Below are 20,156 nucleotides of genomic sequence, written 5' to 3' on the forward strand. Positions count from 1 at the left end.
GAAGGGAATAACCAGAGGGAGCACACCAGGCCCTGGTAAGTGCTGGGGCTGGTGGGCAGCTCATGGCCCAGTTCTGACTCATCTGATGTATGACCAAATTCAGCTCCCTGACTTACCTGTGCCCAGGTGTGGCTGCAGGCTGGACACATCCCATAGTAGTTCTGCTCATGGGCAGGAGGTGAGCACACAAGGCACCTCAGGGCACTGGCACTGTTCCTACCCAGGTGAGCTCTGCACAACACCTGGTGCTTCAGTGTGTCAGTGCTGAAGTGAGCAGGGGGAAGAGGAGTGTGTGTGACAACACAGAAACCCCTCCAACAGTGGGCTACAGTGCTGAGAGCAAAGTGCTAAAAGTTCTGTGACCATCAGTGCCCATCACATCCATCCTCTACTCCTTGCAGCCCCCAAGGGCATGAGGCACCTTTTTTACATACACACTCCTCCCACCCCCAACACAGGTATGAGGTGAGAGGGGAGGTTTGAGCTTTACCCACAAGATGTATCTACTTACCAGCAGCCCACTCACAGAAGTGCAGAAGTCACAGGAAGTTCAACCAAGGGCCTCTTTAATGGGTTGATAGAATACAGCATGTGCAGGTCAGTTTGCTCACACAGGTGTAATTTCCTGCATTTGTCAGCCTTCCCCAGATCTGCCCATTCTGTGCCCTCAGACCCCTTGGCTGTTGCTATGAGACAGCAGGGCCAGGCCTTGCCAGAACAGCTACTTTTAGCAGAACACAGAACTCAGGTGTGGCCCCCAGCCACAGAACCAGCACAGCACAGGGACACAGGGCCTCTGGGCACAGGACAGGCTCCTCCAGCAGGGCAGAGCTGATCTGGGTACTTGGAAAAGTCCCTGCTGCTGCCACAAGCCCCTGGATCTGCACAGGCAGCCCTCCTGTGCCCCAGCATGCTGGGATTTGTCCCACAGTTCCAGCTTTGAGCCCAGCTGCCCCACCACTGCCAAAGCAGAGCTGGGGCATCACCAGCTGTGACACTCCAGTGCCCAGTGAGGGTGAGCACAGCGGGGTCTGGGCAGGTGGTGTGGGGGAAGATCCCATGGTGTGGTGGGAAGGCTCCCCAGCACCAGGTCCTGCGAGCAGCCAGGGCAGGAGCTACTCCTCAGCCAGCGGAGGGGGCGTCAGGTGCAGCTGGAAGTTCTCGTTCTGGAAGACGCTGCTGGTGGCCGGGTCCCCGTGGGAAACGCTGAGCAGCCCGTGCTTGTCACCGCGTGCCAGCTCCGTCAGGAGAGCCAGCTGCAAGGAAAACACCCCTGGTCACCCCAGGAACACTCCTGCAGGGACACAGAGCCCAGGGTGTCACTGTGTCCCTGCTGCAGTGAGAGAAACCTTAACCCAGGTAAAGCCAAGGGCATGGATCACACGGAGGGACCCTGCAGAGCTCCATGCAGGTCACCCGTCCTCAACTGAACAACTCTCCAGGGGTCTTTAGGCTGCTTTGAAGTCACATAATTGAAAAACAAACCCAGAAAGAACTGAAAGTGCCAAGATCCACAGCCAAAACAGGCAGGAGACACAAGGAAAATGCCAGAGACAGAGGGAGCTGTGCTCTCCTTGGGACAGCAGGGACACAGGAGGAGGGAGTGTTCCCAGCCACTGCAGGGGCTACAGTGTCTAGAGGGAAGCTTAGTTACAAATGCACAAAGGATCACCCCAGGGACACTTGTCAGGCCCAGCCACAAAGCCAGAGCCATTCCCACAGTTTCCCTGCCAGTGGCTTCCCCAGCATGGCTGCTCTGCAGTGTGCCACAGCCAAGTGCCAGCATGAGACCAAACCCCAGAGCCCTCGCGTGCCAGTGCCAGTGTCTGGCTTGGCCACATGAAAAATGCCCATCACAGTCTGACAGCAGAAGGATAACAGGAGTACGTACTCGGGAGGTGCCTCGGTTGAGCCGGCAGAGCTGGTCAAAAGCTTGGATTTGCTGAGGATCCAACACAGACTCTGAACTCATCTGAAAAAGAGTAAGAAAGTTACAGAAACCACGCAGAGCAGGCTGTCAAGTTCCTACACAAAGAAATTAATTCCTGGGCCAGGAGCAGTCAGTCCACAACCTGTTTGAGAGGTCTTTTAGCCATCTTTGCCTTGGTATGAAGCCATTATGTGCACCCTAGGTTGGGGGGAAAAAAATTAGTCCTGTTCTTGCCTGAAGGACAGTTACACCCCTGCACCCACCGTGAGTTATTGCTGAGCTCTGTCCCTGATGGCACAGACTGACAGTACTGGGATACCTCTGAGGAAGGAAAATAAGCCTGGGAAAACTCACTCACAGCCAGCTGGGAAGAGAAGTAATGGGTCTCTGGGGCCAAGCAGCCTCTCCAGGCTCCTTCCCAGGCGGCAGGAGCAGCTTCCCCCAGGCCTTCCCTGTGTCCCAGCCCAACACTGCGCACAGGAACGCTGGAGGGACACGGGATGTGTGTGCCTGCTGCCCCTCAATGGAGGGACACGGGCTGTGTGTGCCTGCTGCTCCACAATGGAGGGACACGGTCTGTGTGTGCCTGCTGCTCCACAATGGAGGGACACGGGCTGTGTGTGCCTGCTGCCCCACAATGGAGGGACACGGGCTGTGTGTGCCTGCTGCCCCACAATGGAGGGACACGGGCTGTGTGTGCCTGCTGCCCCACAATGGAGGGACACGGGCTGTGTGTGCCTGCTGCCCCACAATGGAGGGACACAGGCTGTGTGTGCCTGCTGCCCCACAATGGAGGGACACGGGCTGTGTGTGCCTGCTGCCCCACAATGGAGGGACACGGGCTGTGTGTGCCTGCTGCCCCTCAATGGAGGGACACGGGCTGTGTGTGCCTGCTGCCCCACAATGGAGGGACACGGGCTGTGTGTGCCTGCTGCTCCACAATGGAGGGACACGGTCTGTGTGTGCCTGCTGCCCCGGGACTCTGCCAATGACTGCTAACAACTTCTGGCATCCTACAATGGTATCATGAGGTCCCATCTCTTGTCCTCTGGTGGGGTGTTACTGACTGAAAACTGGGAAATGAGGGACAAGTGAGTCATAGGGCAGTGGCAGCCACATCCCATGGCCCTGCCCAGCTGTGGGGTACAAGGCCCAGTGTCCCCCAGCAGTGAGGGGCAGCTGCAGGTGACGGCAAGGAGAGGGCCCAGAGCTGCACCAAGAGCACTAAGGCAGAGAGGGTGGCACACACTCAAACTGCTGTAAATGGCACCATTTACGTGTTCCAGGGAGAGATGACAAAGCATCAGATTCTTGTAGGTTTGTTCCATTTATCACACCACAATGTTTCTATTTTGAATGTTTCTGCTCATATTGCAAAGCAAAAGCATCATCAAGAAACCCCAAGAGGAGCCAGGAGAACAGCCTCCCTCATGAGCAGCAGGCTGGCATCTGTTGTCTCTGGGGATCTATTTTTAAGGGAACATTCAAATATCTTCTCCAAAATACATCTTCCAGGGGCTACTAACCAAAAATGCTACAATCCTGCCAGTGGGTACCGACTGAAGCTGCACTGATTTTAAGCTCTTTGGCAATGGGAGATGCACTGAGCCCCCCGTGGGTTTCCTGAAGCCTGGACAGTTCTGAGACCATCCCAAACCCACATGTCTTGCCTTTGATCATTAGTCTGGGAAGAGAGGAGTGTCCCAAGCGCAGATTGCTTATGCTGGAAACATTTGCCAAGCTCTCTCCTTCTCCTCCAGGACATTCTCTGTGGTGTAAATAACTATTTGCCAGTCAGGGAGCCAGATGTCCCCATTCCCTGCACACCTGGCAAAGGCTTTGAGCCTGGGACAGGGAGGTCAGGGACTCACAGCCAGCAGGTTGCACCAGTCCTTCCCAGGGACACACAGGTCATCCTCACTTGGAAAACACAAAAAGCAAGGAAAAACTGCCCTCCACAGTTGCTGTGGCCACAAGCATTCAAGGACAAGCAAAGTGCAATATAATTGGCCTCACCCCTCTCCTGCTCTCTCCCTACCACACGTACGTAACTATCAATCAGGCTGTTCCCAGGCTGATGAGCTGAAATATTGCAGGCAATTCTTTCTGTTGTCATGGAAACAAGTGCTGTCAGGCCTTTTCCTTTCTAACCGTGTCACTAAAGGCACGTTTCCCTTCAGGAGCCACGGGAGGCACCGGGGTCCAGCAGCAGCACTCGGGTGTCAGTGGAAGGTGCTGGGCTCACCCCACAGCACAGCCTCTGTTTCCAGAGCTGGCCATCTGAGATGGACCCTTCAGCACCTCCAACCCATTTCCAGCCACATCCCCACACCCCCTGGGAAAGCCTCAGACAAGACACAGAACCCCAGAGAGGCAATTCATCTCCTGAGGATCTCGGCCAGGAGGAAGGGAAAAGGCTTTTTTCATTTCCCAGCTCTCCCAGATCCCACCCCTAATGCTAATCTCTGTTGCATGTTTCTCTTGCACATATTCCACCCCCTCTGGTAGTCACCACACAGCCCTCCCAAGCTTGCAATTATCTTTAATTTAACAGCTACAAATTCCATCAGCAGCCAGTGCTTAAGCAAAGCAGATTCCAACAGTTTGAGCAGAGGCACTGCCCATGGTCACACCAAGAGACCCATCCCAGAGCTGCCCCTCAGCCATTCCTTCCACACAAGGTACTGCTGCATCAGTCAGAGCTTCAGAGCACCCACTGCCCCAGGGGCTGCTCCTTAACACAGAGAGATGCAGCCAGAAGTCCAGAGGAGGGTTTTGGGATTCTGAGGAACAAAGGCAACCCTCCCACATTGCATTTACAGAGCTGAGCCCACAGGCAATGGACACCAGGCCCACCCTTGGCCTTCCTCCCCTGCTTCACCATGGCGCATCAGCCTTACAAACAGGTACCCAAATTTAGGGCTCTAATGAAAACCCAGCCAATTAATGTTAAACTAAGTAAATCTGCCTCTCTTATGTCACGTAAGGCCCTGCTGCTTTTAGGGTACTCCCAGGAACCCAGAATGACCAACCAAAGAGAGAGCAAGGCAGTGACCCAAAGTCACTGCAATGACAGTGACATTACAGAGCTGTTCAGGAGCTTCAGGGAAACCTCAGGACACCCCTCTGAGAACAGCAGGGTTCTGCTGCTGCTGCTGAGCTCTGCAGAGCCCCTGCCCAGGGACACTCTGGGACAGGCACTGTCCAGCCCACAGCTGCACAGGGAACAGCCTGGAGTGTCCCTGGGACAGCCCCAGAGCCTCCAGAACCCAGCTGTGCTAGCACACAGGGCCAGGGCCTGGCAGCCAGCAGCCCCAGGTGCCCAGGGCAGAGCACAGGCAGGCTGTCACACAGCCCTGGCAGCACCAGGGGAAAGGCAGATTTCTGTTGTTTCCAGCTGAGCTTGAGGAGCAAACCTCCCACTCAGGGCCTGGGAGAGCACAGGTCTGTTTGTGCTCTCTCAGCCACTGCTGCAGCCACGTGAGGCTGCAGGGACAGGAGAGGGTGGCACTGTCTGTGTTAGACAGGGAGCACACAGGCACATCCCTGTGCTCCCACTCCAGCTCTGGGTAGCTGCTCCTGCCTCCAGCAGGTGCTGCTGGGGTACTCCCTTGGACTTGCACTGATGCCTTCAGCCAAAGGAGCAGAAACACTGCCCAGAGTCAATGAGACAAACCCAACCCCCACCCATCCTCCCTGGACACCAGGGCCCAGCAGACAGGGTGTTCATTTCTGCTCCAGCAGGCTCTGAGGGAAGCATGGCAGCACATGGATTACATGTGAAAGGTGGCACCCAACAGGCCTGTGCTTGGGCTGAGCTCAGCACCTGCATCTGAGAATTCAGAGGCCCCAAGCATAGAATTTTTTCTAGAGAAGAGCCAAGAGGCTCTTGAACAGATCCCACAGGGCCAGACTTTGGATTGTAGGCAGTGCAAGGAGCATCCTGCCAGGCTGCAGATTGCTCTGAAGCAAGGCCAGGGGACACAATTACAATTCATTCTGACATTTCTCAAAAAGCCCCACTAAACAACTAAACTCACCCAACTCCCCAGCATGAGAAGCTCAAGAAAGCAGTCAATTTTGATTTAAAAGCTATTACAGGATAATTTTGGTTTCCAAATCAGTCTTCTTCAATTTGTATTGTTTGCAGTTTTAGCTTTGGTGCCAGTCCTCCTCTACCTGCTCTCAGTATTCTTCTTACTAGATCACTTTTGTTTCCATTACAAGCAATCAGAGATGTTCTGTCTCCAGCTCCTTCCTCACATGGATTTCCTGCTCCCTGCTGAAGTGAAGGAATCCACCTCCAAAGCCAAAGGACTGGATATCTGCTCAGGTAATTTGTACATGGGAACACTCTCCACAGAGGAAAGAATGTCCATTCCTGTAACTGTGTAAAACACTAATTATCTCTGTGCTGTTATTGGGGGATCACATCTGGATATTTTCAAAGTTACAGACCCCTTGGAAGTTTTTTGTATTCCTGGAGACAAGTTAATAACTGATTACAAGTTATTACCAGTTAATAACTGTTGCCCTGAAAACAGTAACACCAGCTCTGTCTCCTGAGGATGCAGGTCATGCAACATCTGTCAACTCTAAAGTAAATTCTGGTGAAAAAACCCAACCTAAACCTTCACTTCTGCCCAAGAGAGGGACCTTTGAGGTCACATGAGGGATGTGGTACCAGCCCCTCCCATGTGGGAACCATTCAGAGGCTCCAGAAGGCTGTCACAGGGAGGGACATGGGAAAACTGCAGGACAGAGCCCAAAGGTAGAGCCTGACAAACTGGATTAACTATGGATCAAGTCCATTGTCCATCCTGGCGTGACTTGACAGGATTAAACTCCTGAATAAAACATATCTGCCATCTGGACAGCTCCAACAGCAGCATGCTCAGAACTGCTTGGACACAGAATAACCAGAGCATGGCAGCTCAGGGGTTCATGGCAGGGCTCATGGCCCAGGAGCCAAGGATTTGCTCTCCCTGATCCCCAGTGCATAAGCTGGCAGAATAAATGGAGAGCATTTGCTCACTGAAATGAGGCAAATGAGTTTTGGGAATCAGAGGCTGAGACATCCAGAGCCTTTCCTGCAGGTATTCGGGCAGTGGCCCAGCTGCTGAGCCCTCATCCCCCACACACCACAGCAAACACAGCTCTGCAAGTGGATTAGGGACCCACAACAAACACACAGCTCTGCAAGGATTAGGGACCCACCATGAAAACCAGCTCCCATTTCTTTTAACTCTCATTTAGGGATGCTCCAAGGTAGGGAGGGCAGGACAGATGATCTTCCAGCCCCAGAGGATTACCTTTGGGAAAGCAGTGAGGCTCAGGGGTAACAGAAATCACAAACTTTTGGTAGTAGAACCAGAGGAAAAGAAAATCCCCCGTGCCCCTCTTTCTGCTCCCCTTGGCTGGGGCAGAGCGTGCCAAGCCCTCATCCCAGCCAGGTTCCGCTGAAATCCACACTGTCACTGATCCCACAATGGGTCAGTGCTGGCTTGTGGCACCTCTCCAGCTCCCCAGTTTCAGGGACTGGCCCCAGCACCACACAGAGCACAGGGCAGAGGAAGCCCTGGCTGCTGGGCTGTCGTTTCACATACACATCTCAGCCACACTGCACGATTCAAAGTGACAGCCTTTGCCTGGGCAGGGCAGAATTAGTGCTGTGAAATGCACTCCAGATGCTCACTGGCATTTCTCAGTATGACTCTACTCCTAATTCAAGGCTTCCTAAGAAAACAAATACCTCAACTGAAGATCACCATATTAGATTTTGCCAAGAGAGTAACTAAGCTGCAGGGTCTTCAAAGGGGCTACAGGGAAACACCCTCCCCACAGATCTCTGTGCAGAAAGGCCTGGGAGCCCCAGATCTGACTCTCAGGAGGGCAGGGCTGCAAACACAATGCTGTTAGCAGGACTTCACTCAGGATTTCCTGCTCACAAACACCAGCTGTGGAGCCAGAGCAGCTTGTCCAGCCCAGAGCTCTGGGTTTGACTGGAGCCAGCAGAGTCAAGAGAGGACACAGAGAAGCCCCAACTCCCCCAGTCTGCATTCCCAGCATTGCCCCAGCACAGAAACTCTACTCTGTAACTCAGCCCAGGCCAGGTCAGAGGAATCCTTACCTCCCAGGGTTAATTAATGCTGTGAGCAGTGATTGTTCAGCAAACAGATTTCCTGCAGGAGCTGGAGATTCTCCACTCCATTGCCAAGTCTAAATACACTCAGTTTTTTTAAGATGTGACTGCACAACAGTTTGATCACATGCAAGTACAACAGTTAAATATTGCAATTTGGATATGTGAGGAACATCCCAGACTTGGAGAGGATGTGGGACACAGGGAGGGGGAGCTGGGGGCCTGAGCAGTGCTGGGGCTCTGTGTGTGCAGCAGGAAGCCAGGACTTCCCTGCCAAGAGCACGTGACAGCAGCAGGGAAGCAGCAGCAGCAGGGCACCCTCCTGCACTGGGATGGCCTGGGATGGACATTTCCAGCTAGCACTACATGATCCATGCTGTAAGTCCTCTTTCCCATCCAGTCTCTCCACATCTCCCTTCAGTCCCTGAGTCCCAGCCAGCCCTTCACTTTCAGCAGTTCAATAAAAGGAAACATCTCTTCCTTATCCCAGTCCCTGCCATGGCATGTGGAGCATTTCCCCTTCTTTCTCTACAGGATCACTCAGACTGATGGCAAAGGGGAGCCACAGGGGCTCCCTGACTGACTGCCCTAAAGGAACCCAGGGATAACCCAATTATAAAGCACTGGAATCAAGTGTCAGGCACTTGCATGCTGAATGCAGTTTTAATAGTAAATTCTGCCTTTAGTTTTTAAACTACACTCCAGCCTGTCACCCCCATTGATGCTCACTCCTTTGGGGCAGGAATGCAGAGGGTGAGATGTGGGGCTGCTGAACTTTGCCAGCCATAGGTGCAGTGCCCTGATCCCACTGTGGCAGGACAGGACAGGGCACACACACTGCTCAGCCTGCTGGGACCACACTCCATCTCCAAGCTCCTGGGAAAGCTCTGCTGCTGTCACCAAAGCAAAGACTAACACAGCCTGACTGCAGAGACTGCCTGGTGCTCCAACAGGCCTGCAAGATTCCTTTCCCCACCTCTCCCCAAGCAGGAAGGCTCTCCTGTGAGTGCAGCAGCTGACTCAGGCCCTCAGCCAGCTTTTGATCGGGATGGGTTTGGCAGGAATCGGAATCATCTGCTCCAACAAAACCAAAGTACTACTATAAAAACATACTCCAAGATTGAATTATTTTGGTCCCAGGAGCGAAAACGCTGCTCTGTGCATATCCATAGAGTGACAAATGCACAAAGCACCCCGAGGCACTTGGGAACAAACCCTCACCCAGGGGCCACTGGAATGTGGAGCAGCAGAGCTCAGCTGCCCACATGCAACATCCCAACAAACCACCTGCCATGGGGGCCTACCATCCACAGCACCAGCCCAGGAAAAAAAACAGCTCCATGCATATTTGAGGCTTTACCCCAGTTTGAATTAGGGATGATGAAACTTTCAGTGCACAAATACTGACAAAAAATACAAATTAATTCTCTGTTCTCTCACCCAAATCCAGCTGCATCAATCTTGGTTACACTCAAGCTTCTTAAAATACTGTGCAAGCACTTAGTGAGTCAAATCAATCCCAGACCTTTTATCCAGAGCCAGATTATCTGCTGGGAAGGTGGAACAGGGGCTCCACAATCCAGCCACAAGGAATGTGCCTGCTTTCAATCTGAGATTTATATAAAACACACCTAAAAATAATTTGACAGGAATTGTCCAGCATCCAGCTGCCCCTCACACCAGCTCCTAGACATTCTGGATGAACAAACTTCCTTGACTTCTAGAATTTTACCCCCACCAAAATAAACTGGGATTCAGAAAAGTGACCAATTAGCTGCTGAGAATGTCTTAGCTACTGATCAGTCTTGCTTGGAAGCACAGACAGTCAGAGAACAAAGTGATGATGAAAGTTTACCTGACAAGAAACCACCTCACAAAACTTACCTGTGCCAGGGAGGCTGCAGCCCCTTTCTTCAGCTCTGAGAAGTTCTCACTCAGCTTCCCTCCCTTGTTGCTGGAGTTGCATTTGTAGCACATCCACCTCATGAGGCCCTTGGTGACCACCCCACACTCCTTGCTCAGCAGGCACAGCGAGTGGTACAAGTGGCCACAGCTGGAAGAAAGCAAGTCAGGGGGAGGGCAAGGGGCTGCCCAGTGGGCAAAGGCTGCATCTGGGAACCAGCAGTGTATCCTCACCCTCCTGCTGATTCCCAGACTCACAGAGCCAACACTGGATGCCCATTTGCTGACACAGCTCAGACTGTAACGCCAAGGTAACAATGATTTCTCCTTATTTTACACACACCTGGGCACACACAGCACATGGGAGAGGCCAGGGCTGTGGCAGGTCCCAGATGTGCAAACACACAAAGGAGCCCAGGGTGCTGCAGTGCCCAAAGCACACTGCTGGGAGAGGGGACAGCAAACTGACAGCCAGCTCCGGGCCTGGCAGAGCTGGCTGCATGCAAAGCAGCCTCTGATGGGTGTGATCAGCCAGCCCCTCACAGTGCAAGGCAGCAGGGAGGGAGGTGTGCTCCCAGGAATACAGATCATTACTCTGGCAAGCCAACCAGTGACAATTTGTTTCCCCTTTTAAAACTATTAACACGATCACAGCTGCAACCCCAGCCCTTAACTTTACCTGAAAACAATGATTTCATCAGCAGTTTCTTGCCTCCTTTTGTACTGCTGGAGACAGATGCAGCAGTAATCCTGCTTTGGGGTCAGGCCTCTGGTGACAGAGGCTCTCAGGTTACACAGGGACCAGTGGAGATCGTGGTTTAGAAGGCTCGTGGTTGTCTCTAGCAGGGTCTGTGAGGAAGACAACCCAGAGAGCAGGTCAGTCTGTAACCTCCAGACTGCAGAAACTCCCTGCCAGCCAGTTCTTCAGAACAAGCCACTTAGCAGCTCACTAAGAGCAGAAACAACCCAATAAAATCACTTCTCCTATGTTTTCTCTCCCCTGACCTCAAAACACTTATCCTTTCATCACACGTTAATGGAGCAATTCCTCTGCACTCTCAAATAGACAAGTCCTGTATTGACTTTTGCCCAAGAGCATTAACAGAGAGATGGCAGGCTCATTTTGTCATCTTCCACATCAAACCCCCTTTTTTTTTGCTTCAACCTGGCAAGCTACTGCTTATATCCCCATTTTAGGAGAAATGTGCTAATAAAAATCAAAGCTCAAATGCACTATGGCAATTAAAGTCTTGAAAAAACCCCTTGAACTGCTCATCTACTTGTCCTTCCCAATGGATGCTCATTTTCCAAGAGCCCAAAGAAGCACCCTGAGTTTCCAGCACCAAGTTTCTCTCAGCACAGGGGCTCTGCTCCCTGATTCATCCCTGCTCCACAGCAGCAGCTGCAAAAGCAGCACCACAGGATCCCAGCTGGGCACACAGCCTGTCCCAGAGCTGCCAGGCAGGGACAGGGGCTGCCCAGGCCCTCTGCAAGAACCCAACCCCAGATAAAGGCTCCTGGTGTTCAGCCTGCACAGCAAAGCAATTTCCCACCGTGTTTCTGCACTGGCTGCTGGTACCTGGGGGTCCTGAGCAGAGCTGGGACAGCTCTGCCACACGATGGGGGAGAGGGGCTTGGAGGAACACTGCATCCTCAAGTGTGGAGACTGCCTGGGATTTGGGACTGGACTGAGAAAAGCAGGACTGAGATTAAGAGGAAATCTCACCAGGACACAAAGGAAGTGCAGCATTATCACTTGGAAGTGTAAAAACAGCCTAATTTAAAAACCTGTTATTTAAAACTGCAAAGAGACAAAACATATCAGCTTTGTGCCTTTGAATCTCTAACTGCAGGATGAGCTGGAGAAAAAGCAGATGTTTATCCTTCTGGTACATTTAACACAGAACTGAGCTGCAGAGGTGTTCACCATGTACCTGTCAGTCCCTTCACTTGCAATCTGTGAGCAAACCAAACTCCTTCCCCATCCCCCAGTCACACAGAAATCACTCACATGCCCATTGACTTTGCCCTGCAGACAGAAATGACAAATAAGAGAGAGAGAGAGAGCAGTAGGCCAGGCAGCCAAAATGATGCTGCATGCACTGGTAGAGAGAACAGAACACAGGCAACTTACCTGTTCATAGTTAAAAGTGTCCAGCATTCCCAGGACAAGCCCTTGAATTTCTCCAAGTTTCCCTTTTCCATAAACTGGATCCTGTATGAAGAAATGCAAAGCTGCAGTTGAATCACAGGATATGACCATTCTGATTCTTTTTAGGTCTTTTTTTCCTCTGGATTGGAGCTGCAAATGGAAGCTATGACTGCAGAGTTAAATATACTGCACATACACAGGGACAGCAGAATGATCCCACACACTGATGGGGAAAATCAGTAATTAGCAAAACTCAGTAGCTAAGAACATCACTGTAAATTGGTGTGCCTGGGTCAAAACTGGAAACTCCATTCAGGAGCTGACTGGAGAGTACATGTGAGGAATACTGAAGGGAACAGCATGGCCAGGCAGCTCCCAGCCCCCACTGCCCCATGCTCTTGCCCAGGCAGGGGTGCCCCATGCCCAGGCTCACCCCAGAGCCCTGGTGTGCAGGCTGGAAGAGCAGACCCAGCCACCACTGAGCCCAGGGGAACAGGCCCTGGCAGGGGAACAGGCCCTGGGGCTCTCTGGTGCTGCAGGGCTGATTTTCACATGCCCTGAACAGCTTCATTGCCATGTCCCAGCACACACGCACAGGGCTGTGGCACAGGTCATCAGCCTGTGCATGTCCCCCTTCCTGCAGCCCAAACTGCCCTGCACACCCACCCTGGCACCCCCTGAAGCATCACTTTGTGCAGGAAGCTGAGAGAAGCTGTCTGGTGGAGGGGGCAGGACACTGGCAAAAACACAACAGCAAAATGTGAAAAGGAAGCTAACCCAGAGAGTAGAAAAATGGTGGGGACACAATGGAAACAGGAACAGCAGTGGGATAAACAAACTCTGGATAAGATGAATGAGAGAAGGAGTAGGAGCAAGGCTGATTCCATGCTGGGACTGGGCAAGAGGAATTGAGAGTGATAAAGCCAGGTGACAAAGACAACTAAAGCAGCATGGAAGCTACACTGCAAGACAGAACAGCAAGCAAGTCAAGGAACTCTTGAACAACAGCCCTCATGGGCAGTGTGACAGGCAGAAACACCAATGGTCAAACCTAAATACAAGCAGCCCTCAGTAACAGCACTGAGCCCAAAGCAGCTGTGGGTTTGGAGCATGTGGAGGAAGCATGAGGAGCTGGGGGTACTGCACAGGCTCCTTTTCTGCTGGGTGAACAGCACAGCACAGGAAGAGCATTGCACTGCAGGGATCATGGGGGCAGTGGGATTTCCAGAGAGCAGCAATGTGACCCAGAGCACAGAGCAGTTGGGCAGGCAGCCCAGCTCCTCTTCTAAAGCCCTCAAGTACATGGCCAACAAGTCACTCATAAACTGTCCCAATGCCACAATTTCCATACAACACCTCAAACTTCCTGAACTACAAGTGGAGATTTTCAAAGCCACTGGTTTCCTGTCTGGACACAGAGCAGAAGAAAAGATGTGAAGAAGAGGGAAGAATAAAGACCCACCTGCAGCTTTGCAGAGGGAGAACACAAGTCTGAGGGCTTTCAGTTGCTGTCTTTTCCTCAAGTCATGCTTGATGATCTTTAAAAATAAAGGCAGCTGGGAAGAAAATGGACTTTCTTCTTTCCAGAGGAGGCTCAGGGTCTGGCCAAGCCTCACCCTGAGCCTGGCAGCCCAGTGCCAGCACTGGGCCCGTGGCCACTCCCTACTGGAGCCATCCAGCATCACACCCACAGCTCCCAGGTCACCTCTCCAGACAGTTGGAATGCTGCTAAATTGCAGCTTCAGACCTCACAGAACTCCAGCCACAAAAGCCTCATGGGATCAATTAGATTTATGGAGGAACAGCTTTCATTAACTTCACCTTATAAAACTGATCTCGAGTTGGAATTCAGGCATACTCCAGACGTGCATGTGCCACCCCATGCAGTGGAACAGGCACTGCACCAACCAGGAACAGATCCCAGCAGCCTGCATGGCATCAGCACAAGGAGCCAGAGCCAAACTGGCTGCCCTGGGCTGCCACCACCAAACAGATGGGAAGAGCTGGCAGGGCTCCACACACAGCCCAGAGGTGCTCATGCAGCACTTTCAGCCCCTTCTGTCTCTTCCGTTTCCCATTTCTTCCTGGGTCCAGGAAATAGCACTTGCTTTGCTACCCGTGCTAATAAATGCCCTCTGCAAACACATTCACTTCAGCTTCTCCCCTCTGCAAGGGGCCAGAGCAGCCACCCCACACAGCTAATCCCAGTCCTGATCTCCCAAACTAGGAAGAAACAACGGCCAAAGCCCTAAGCAGGAGTGGAAAAAATATAATGAGAAGCTTTCTGAATCTGTCTGCTTCCACTCTGGAACAGCTTTTAGAGAATCATTCCCTCCCCTCTTTGGGGTCCCTACTGGTAGCTTTTACATTTCTGGCTTTTCCAGTTCTCCATTTTGTAGGAGACATCAGCTGCATCTGCTTACAAAACATTCATGAAGGATTACAGCTTTGTAAGGGAATTAACACTCAACCTCTCAGCCCTCTTCAGAGAGCACTCACATCCTTAATAACATGGAATTTTTCTTAATGCTCAAGAGGATTCCTCTGGTATCTCTCCTAATGCGGTTGGTTCAGACTTCCCAGTTAATAAGTCACTCCAACATGATAAAGGATGAGCAGGAGCAAATCCATCAATTGTTATTTCACATGACTTCAGTTAGATAACAGTGAGCCCAGTGCTGGGACAGGCAGGTGCCAGAGGCCTGAGTCCTCTCTGGGAAGCTGCAGCTCTGGCCCCAGCCCCTGCAAGGTGCCCTTTGGCCAAAGACTTTGGTTGCAAAGTTAACATTTGCATAAGGTATAATCTGTAAGCAATTAAGCCCAGAAGAGGAAGAAAAACAGCCTGCTAAAATTGGAATACTCTAATTCCTCTTCAGAGAAGGCAAGATAATCTACCTCAGTTTACTGATGTTATCCACCTTCCCACAAAGCCCCCAGTGAATTCCTGGGCAGCTGTGCCACCTCCCAGCCTGCAGCTCCAGCATGTATGTGCCCTGTCACAAACCTTGAGCTCTGCTGAAACAGCATTTGAGGGCCCTGTCAGACAAGCACCACTTGTAATTCTGCATTTCACCATAAATTTGGAGGGCTTGGGAGAGGCTGTGTGCACCCCAGAGCCCAAAAAGGCTGGTTTCAGTATTTCCTTGTGGTCACAGTTAAGGTGGCACATCAGTAACACATCCAAGTGTCCTCCACAGAGCTCAGAGCCAAGGCAGAGGGTTTGGCACCAGGGTTCAGAATTTTGCATGGCTTCAAAGAGCAACAACACAGCTCTACAAAGGAACACCCAGCCAGGGCTAACAACACAGGGATCCTCCTGTCTGGGAAAGCACCACGTTGTGATTCTTCCCTGCAGGGCACTTCAATGGCATTCCTGATAACCCAAGGAAGCAGATGACTGCAAGGCAAAAACTCCAGTGCTCTCTGCTGCCTGGCTCCAAGGGAATTTTCTTCCTGATCCCCAGCAGGGCCAGGGGTCAGAATGCCTGAACATTTGAGCTGGGCACTCATGACAAGGCCACAGAACAAGACCTGCTCATCACCAGCCTGACACCAGCTTCCCAGCTGGACTCAAAGCAATGCTCTTCCCAGGGCCAAGCTGTGCATCCAAATAAACTTCACAGAAACCTCCCACAGGCACCCTCTGCCAGTCCTTGAGCACGAGTTGAACAAAACACAGCCACAAACCCACAGGCAGCCGTGAGCTGGAGCAGGGCAGTGCAGGAACCCAGGAATAAGGGCTGCTGGTAAGGCAGAGTGAGTGGAAGTGTGGGGGTTAAGGACAAGAGCACAGGGCTCAATGAAGGGTTTGTCCTGTAACAAAGGACACTGTCCCCACAGGAGGTGCCAAGCACTGAAGGCACCAGACTGGTGAGACTCAGCACAGGCAAGCTCTCAGAAGAGCCCATCTCCTGATGAGGAGGATAAGTTGGGAGAGGCTTAAATGAGCTTCAGAGGTGAAAATATTCCGAGGTGAAACCAGCCAGCAATTTCTGAAGGACACAGCTGAGCTGCTGGTATCTGTCAGAGGATCCCCAGGATGCAGCAAGGGGCTCACACTCTCTCTGCTGCCCACAAACAATCCAGGTCACATCACTCCACACACCTCAGGGGCTTGCAAATGCAGGGGTGTGAGTGAAATTTATAGAAGTGTTAAGAGGCAAAGTCAACTTAGAGATCCTGTGTATCAACACCACCTCCCCTTCCCTAGGATCTTTTCTTGATCTTTATGATGTTATTTTTCCTACACCTGTTTTTCAGCTACAAGGTACCAACTACTCTCCCATTTTATGAACTTCTGATACCAATGCTTTTTACCTGGAATTCAGTCCTTTTCTCTGCATTTTAAGAAGTCATCATTTTTTGCTCTAGTTGTTCAAAAACTCTGCCTTTCCAAAGCTCTCTTTAGTCAGACTGAATTTGTCAGGCTGTCCAGGGAGGTGGAATGAGCAGGAGCAGTTCCCCCTGCTCCAAACCCAGTGAGCAGAGCTGCACATGCTGCCCTCAGTGATGCCTGACCCATTCCTGTCCTCAGTAAAGCACTCACCTGATGCAGCATCCCCTCAGCCTCCCCACCACACCAACCCCTTCCCTCTACAACACACAAAACATTTCCCTCCCCTGCTGCCTCCAGGACATCAGTGCCAGCTCCTGGAGAAGGATTTTCTATTGCTGCTAGAAGAGTCCATCAGAACAGAAATAGAATGAAATATGTGAAGATTGCCATCAGCAAGGCTCTCCCTTCATCCCAAAGGAAAGAGGATCTTCCTCCACACTGTCACACCTCCCAGCTGTGTTATCAGTGTGGTCACTGCTCTGACTCCCACCCCATCCTGGCAGTCCTCAGCACAAGCAGGGAAGCCTCCCTTCCCTGGCAGCCTCCCATTCACTCACAGCTTCTCCTTCCTTTCCTGCCTACATTAAACATCAAACAAGGCCCAACAGGAAATTATACCAAAACCTCAGCTCAAAGTAGACTAAATAAGTTATTGAAGAGCCATTAGGTTTCCTTAACACTTCCTCTGATAAAACCACATTTCATTTGAATACACTTTTTATCCACACTCTTGCAACTTGCTTTGCTGTCTTAGGAGTTTGTTCAAATCCAAGACTGTGAGTAATGTTAAGATCAAACCAAGAGGCTGCTAGAGGTGTGTGTGCACCCTGTGAGGCTGTAAGGCCTTTTCCTCCCCCACCTGGAACAGAAACCCTGAACAGTGTTTCAAAACTGTCTCAACCCTTCAATCATTCCACTCCACAACACAGACAATTCTTCTAATTCCTTTCCTGCATTTCTCAAGGTTTGATATTAAATCCCAACATCAGCTTTCATCTGAGATTAACAATTTATAGCTGCCTGTGATCACTCAACCCAAGGTCCTGCTTAAAATCAGCTCTTCTGCAAGTTTGCTACTCACTAACTGCATCTCTAAAATAATATTGCACCACCAATAATATTTTGGGCTCACTCATGATCTTTCTGCAAAGCCTATACACTTTGCTGTAGTGTCTTCACAGCTGTCCATCCCAGAGCCTTCACTAAAAGGTTTTCAACAAATTTAGTGCCAATTTTTAGGAAATTCCTTGTGATTTTGCCCTTGAACCTGGCAAGTTTCAGTTCCAAGTAACTGCAACCTTTGAGGTACTGCTTTATTTGGTTTGCAGGAATTACTTCAATTACCTTCTCACAGGTCTGTGTGTTCCCACATGTCTCCCCAGCTTTTACACCTTATGTTTCACCAACAGAACTTTTACTGAAACACTGAACAGACAATAGCTGATCTCATCTCCAACAACCTGGGAACACTTTTCCCCAGTAACCCAGAGGCACAGCTTGGTGAAAGCTCCTTCCCTTCACAACTCACCTGGAGAATCCTCTGCAGGATTGAGGGCAGAGCAATAAATGCAGCCATGTTGTTCAGCACTTGCATTGTCAAACTCTTCAAAGCTGGAATGTCAAACATAACAGCCACAGCAGTTCATTAGGATTCCAGGAGTAAAGAGAGATCAGTCTTACAGATAGAGAGAGTTTTATTTCAGGTCATGGTTTCTGGTTTGAAAATAGCTTTTATGTTTTCTCTCCTGCATGTACTGCACTAAGCACACAGTTTTTTTACAGCATAGAGGCTGTTTTTGATCCCACAATACCTCTGTATTCCCTTCCACACCCCCTGCAGTAAACACCCCCATTTTCACTCACTTGGTAACACCACCATTCACTTTTCCTATTGCTACCAAATCCCAGTTTGGATCTCTGTCTGTGTTATGGCCCACAGACTCTAAAAGTCCCAGCACTGATCTTTGCATGAAACTTGTTGCTAGATCCTCATCATGGGTCTGGGATGGAGCAAAAGACATTATTCAGAGAATCCCAGAGAAGTTTGGGTTGGAAAGGACATTAAAGCTCATCCAGTCCCATCCCCTGCCACAGGCAGGGACACCTTCCACTACCTCAGGCTGCTCCAAGCCCCATCCAACCTGGCCTTGGACACTCCCAGGGATGGGGCAGCTACAGCTGCTCTGGGCACCGTGTGCAAGGTCCTTACCTCCCTCACAGGGAACAATTTCTGCCCAAAATCCCATCTAACCCAACTCCCTCAGCCTTTGCTCCCAGCAGAGCTGCTCCATCCATCCCTCTGGTCACCTTGGTGCCTCCTCTGGACTCTCTCCAGCAGCTCCACGTCCTTCTCTGCTGGGGACTGCCAAGATCAAAGCATCTAAGCCCCTTTTTAGCTCCTCTTATCTCTTCCCACAAAGGGAGGCTGCTGTTCAGGGGTGCTGCTGACTCAGAAGTGGAGTAGAGAATTTGGCTGGTGTACTCAAGTCCCACTGATTTTATCCATGGCAGCCAGGTGCAGGCAGAGGTGCACAAAGGGCTGGCTATGCACAATGACAGTGTATTCTGTTACCTCAGGAGCTCCCCAAGAGCTCCCCACAACCTACAGAGCCTTTGTGCACATTGGGCACCTTGGCTCCTTCAGGAACCACCCTCCATGCAAACAACTTATTAGCACAGGCTGTGGTAGGCTGCTTCTTCCACACAGAACAAAATAAAGTAAATGAGAAAAACCCCTATCCACCTGACAGCTGCAGCCTACCAAACACCCAACCCCAGCTGCTGCCAGTCAGGGAGCAGAATATTTAGGAACTGTGTAACAAAACAATTTGTATTCATTCATCAGAGGAGAGACAGCACACAGCTTTTATTATTTGGGGTCACAACTGCCAAAGTACTCACATTCAGAGTGTGGACACTGTGATGAACCAGAGGATTTCTGTGGGGACATCATGGCCTCAAGCAGGGGAAACCAGAGGGCCTGAAATCATGGAATGTGAGGAGAGAACCAGTAAGAACAGGGCAGTGCTAAAAACAAGCTGTGAGCAATGCCAGAGGCCATTGGCCAAAACTCACTTTCACATTCTGAGAACAGAACTGCATTTCTGATAACTGCTGTGGGACAGAGCTGAAACATGGCAAAGTACCCTCACAGAGCAAAGCACTTCACTGGAATTGTGACAACAATCTGTGTTTGCTTTATTCAATCCACAACTACTTCCCCATGTGAGAGGCAAACTCTCCAGGGCAGAGACAGCTCAGAGTGGGTAGCACAGCAAATGGATCCCAAATGGGAAGAGACATCTAAATTCTCTCCCTATCTGTTGCAGAATGACACCATTCCAGGGAAGAAATGCAGCAGGTCACCTCTCACACTGGGCAGTGCTTGTGAAGAAATTAGAGTTCTTGACTTCCAGCCATGCCACCTCCTCAGGCACGGGAACAACATTCTCTGAGTTCAGAAATTACATAAATTATGCAGAACCTTAAGACTAAAGATGGCTTTGTGTGACTGATATGGGCAAAATGGAAACACAACCTCAGTCTGAGGGGATGGGCAAAGCCAGCTCCCTGTGCAAGAGCTGAAGGCAGCTGCACTGCCTCCCCCCTCAGAGCTGGCACTCAGTTCAGGGGCTGTGGACAGCTCTGCAGCCACAGTGACAGCAGCAGCAGCTTTGTGCCACCAGGAAGCTGG

General features: G+C 51.1%; 1 protein-coding gene across 1 annotated transcript in view; it reads right to left on the reverse strand.

The window, feature by feature from the left end:
* Nucleotides 1-549: 549 nt before the first annotated feature.
* VPS8 (VPS8 subunit of CORVET complex) overlaps nucleotides 550-20,156 on the reverse strand; it is a 65,142-nt gene continuing 45,535 nt past the window's right edge. The window contains exons 39-45 of the mRNA XM_064720794.1: nucleotides 19,364-19,442; nucleotides 17,991-18,073; nucleotides 12,109-12,189; nucleotides 10,654-10,823; nucleotides 9,957-10,125; nucleotides 1,892-1,972; nucleotides 550-1,256 (exon numbers count right to left, since the gene is read on the reverse strand). Coding sequence (XP_064576864.1) covers nucleotides 1,116-1,256; nucleotides 1,892-1,972; nucleotides 9,957-10,125; nucleotides 10,654-10,823; nucleotides 12,109-12,189; nucleotides 17,991-18,073; nucleotides 19,364-19,442 — 804 coding nt within the window. The 3' untranslated portion in view covers nucleotides 550-1,115. The remainder of the gene's footprint in view (nucleotides 1,257-1,891; nucleotides 1,973-9,956; nucleotides 10,126-10,653; nucleotides 10,824-12,108; nucleotides 12,190-17,990; nucleotides 18,074-19,363; nucleotides 19,443-20,156) is intronic.

This window comes from Zonotrichia leucophrys, chromosome 9 (genome assembly GCF_028769735.1).
Source record: "Zonotrichia leucophrys gambelii isolate GWCS_2022_RI chromosome 9, RI_Zleu_2.0, whole genome shotgun sequence".
Taxonomy (NCBI): Eukaryota; Metazoa; Chordata; class Aves; order Passeriformes; family Passerellidae; genus Zonotrichia; species Zonotrichia leucophrys.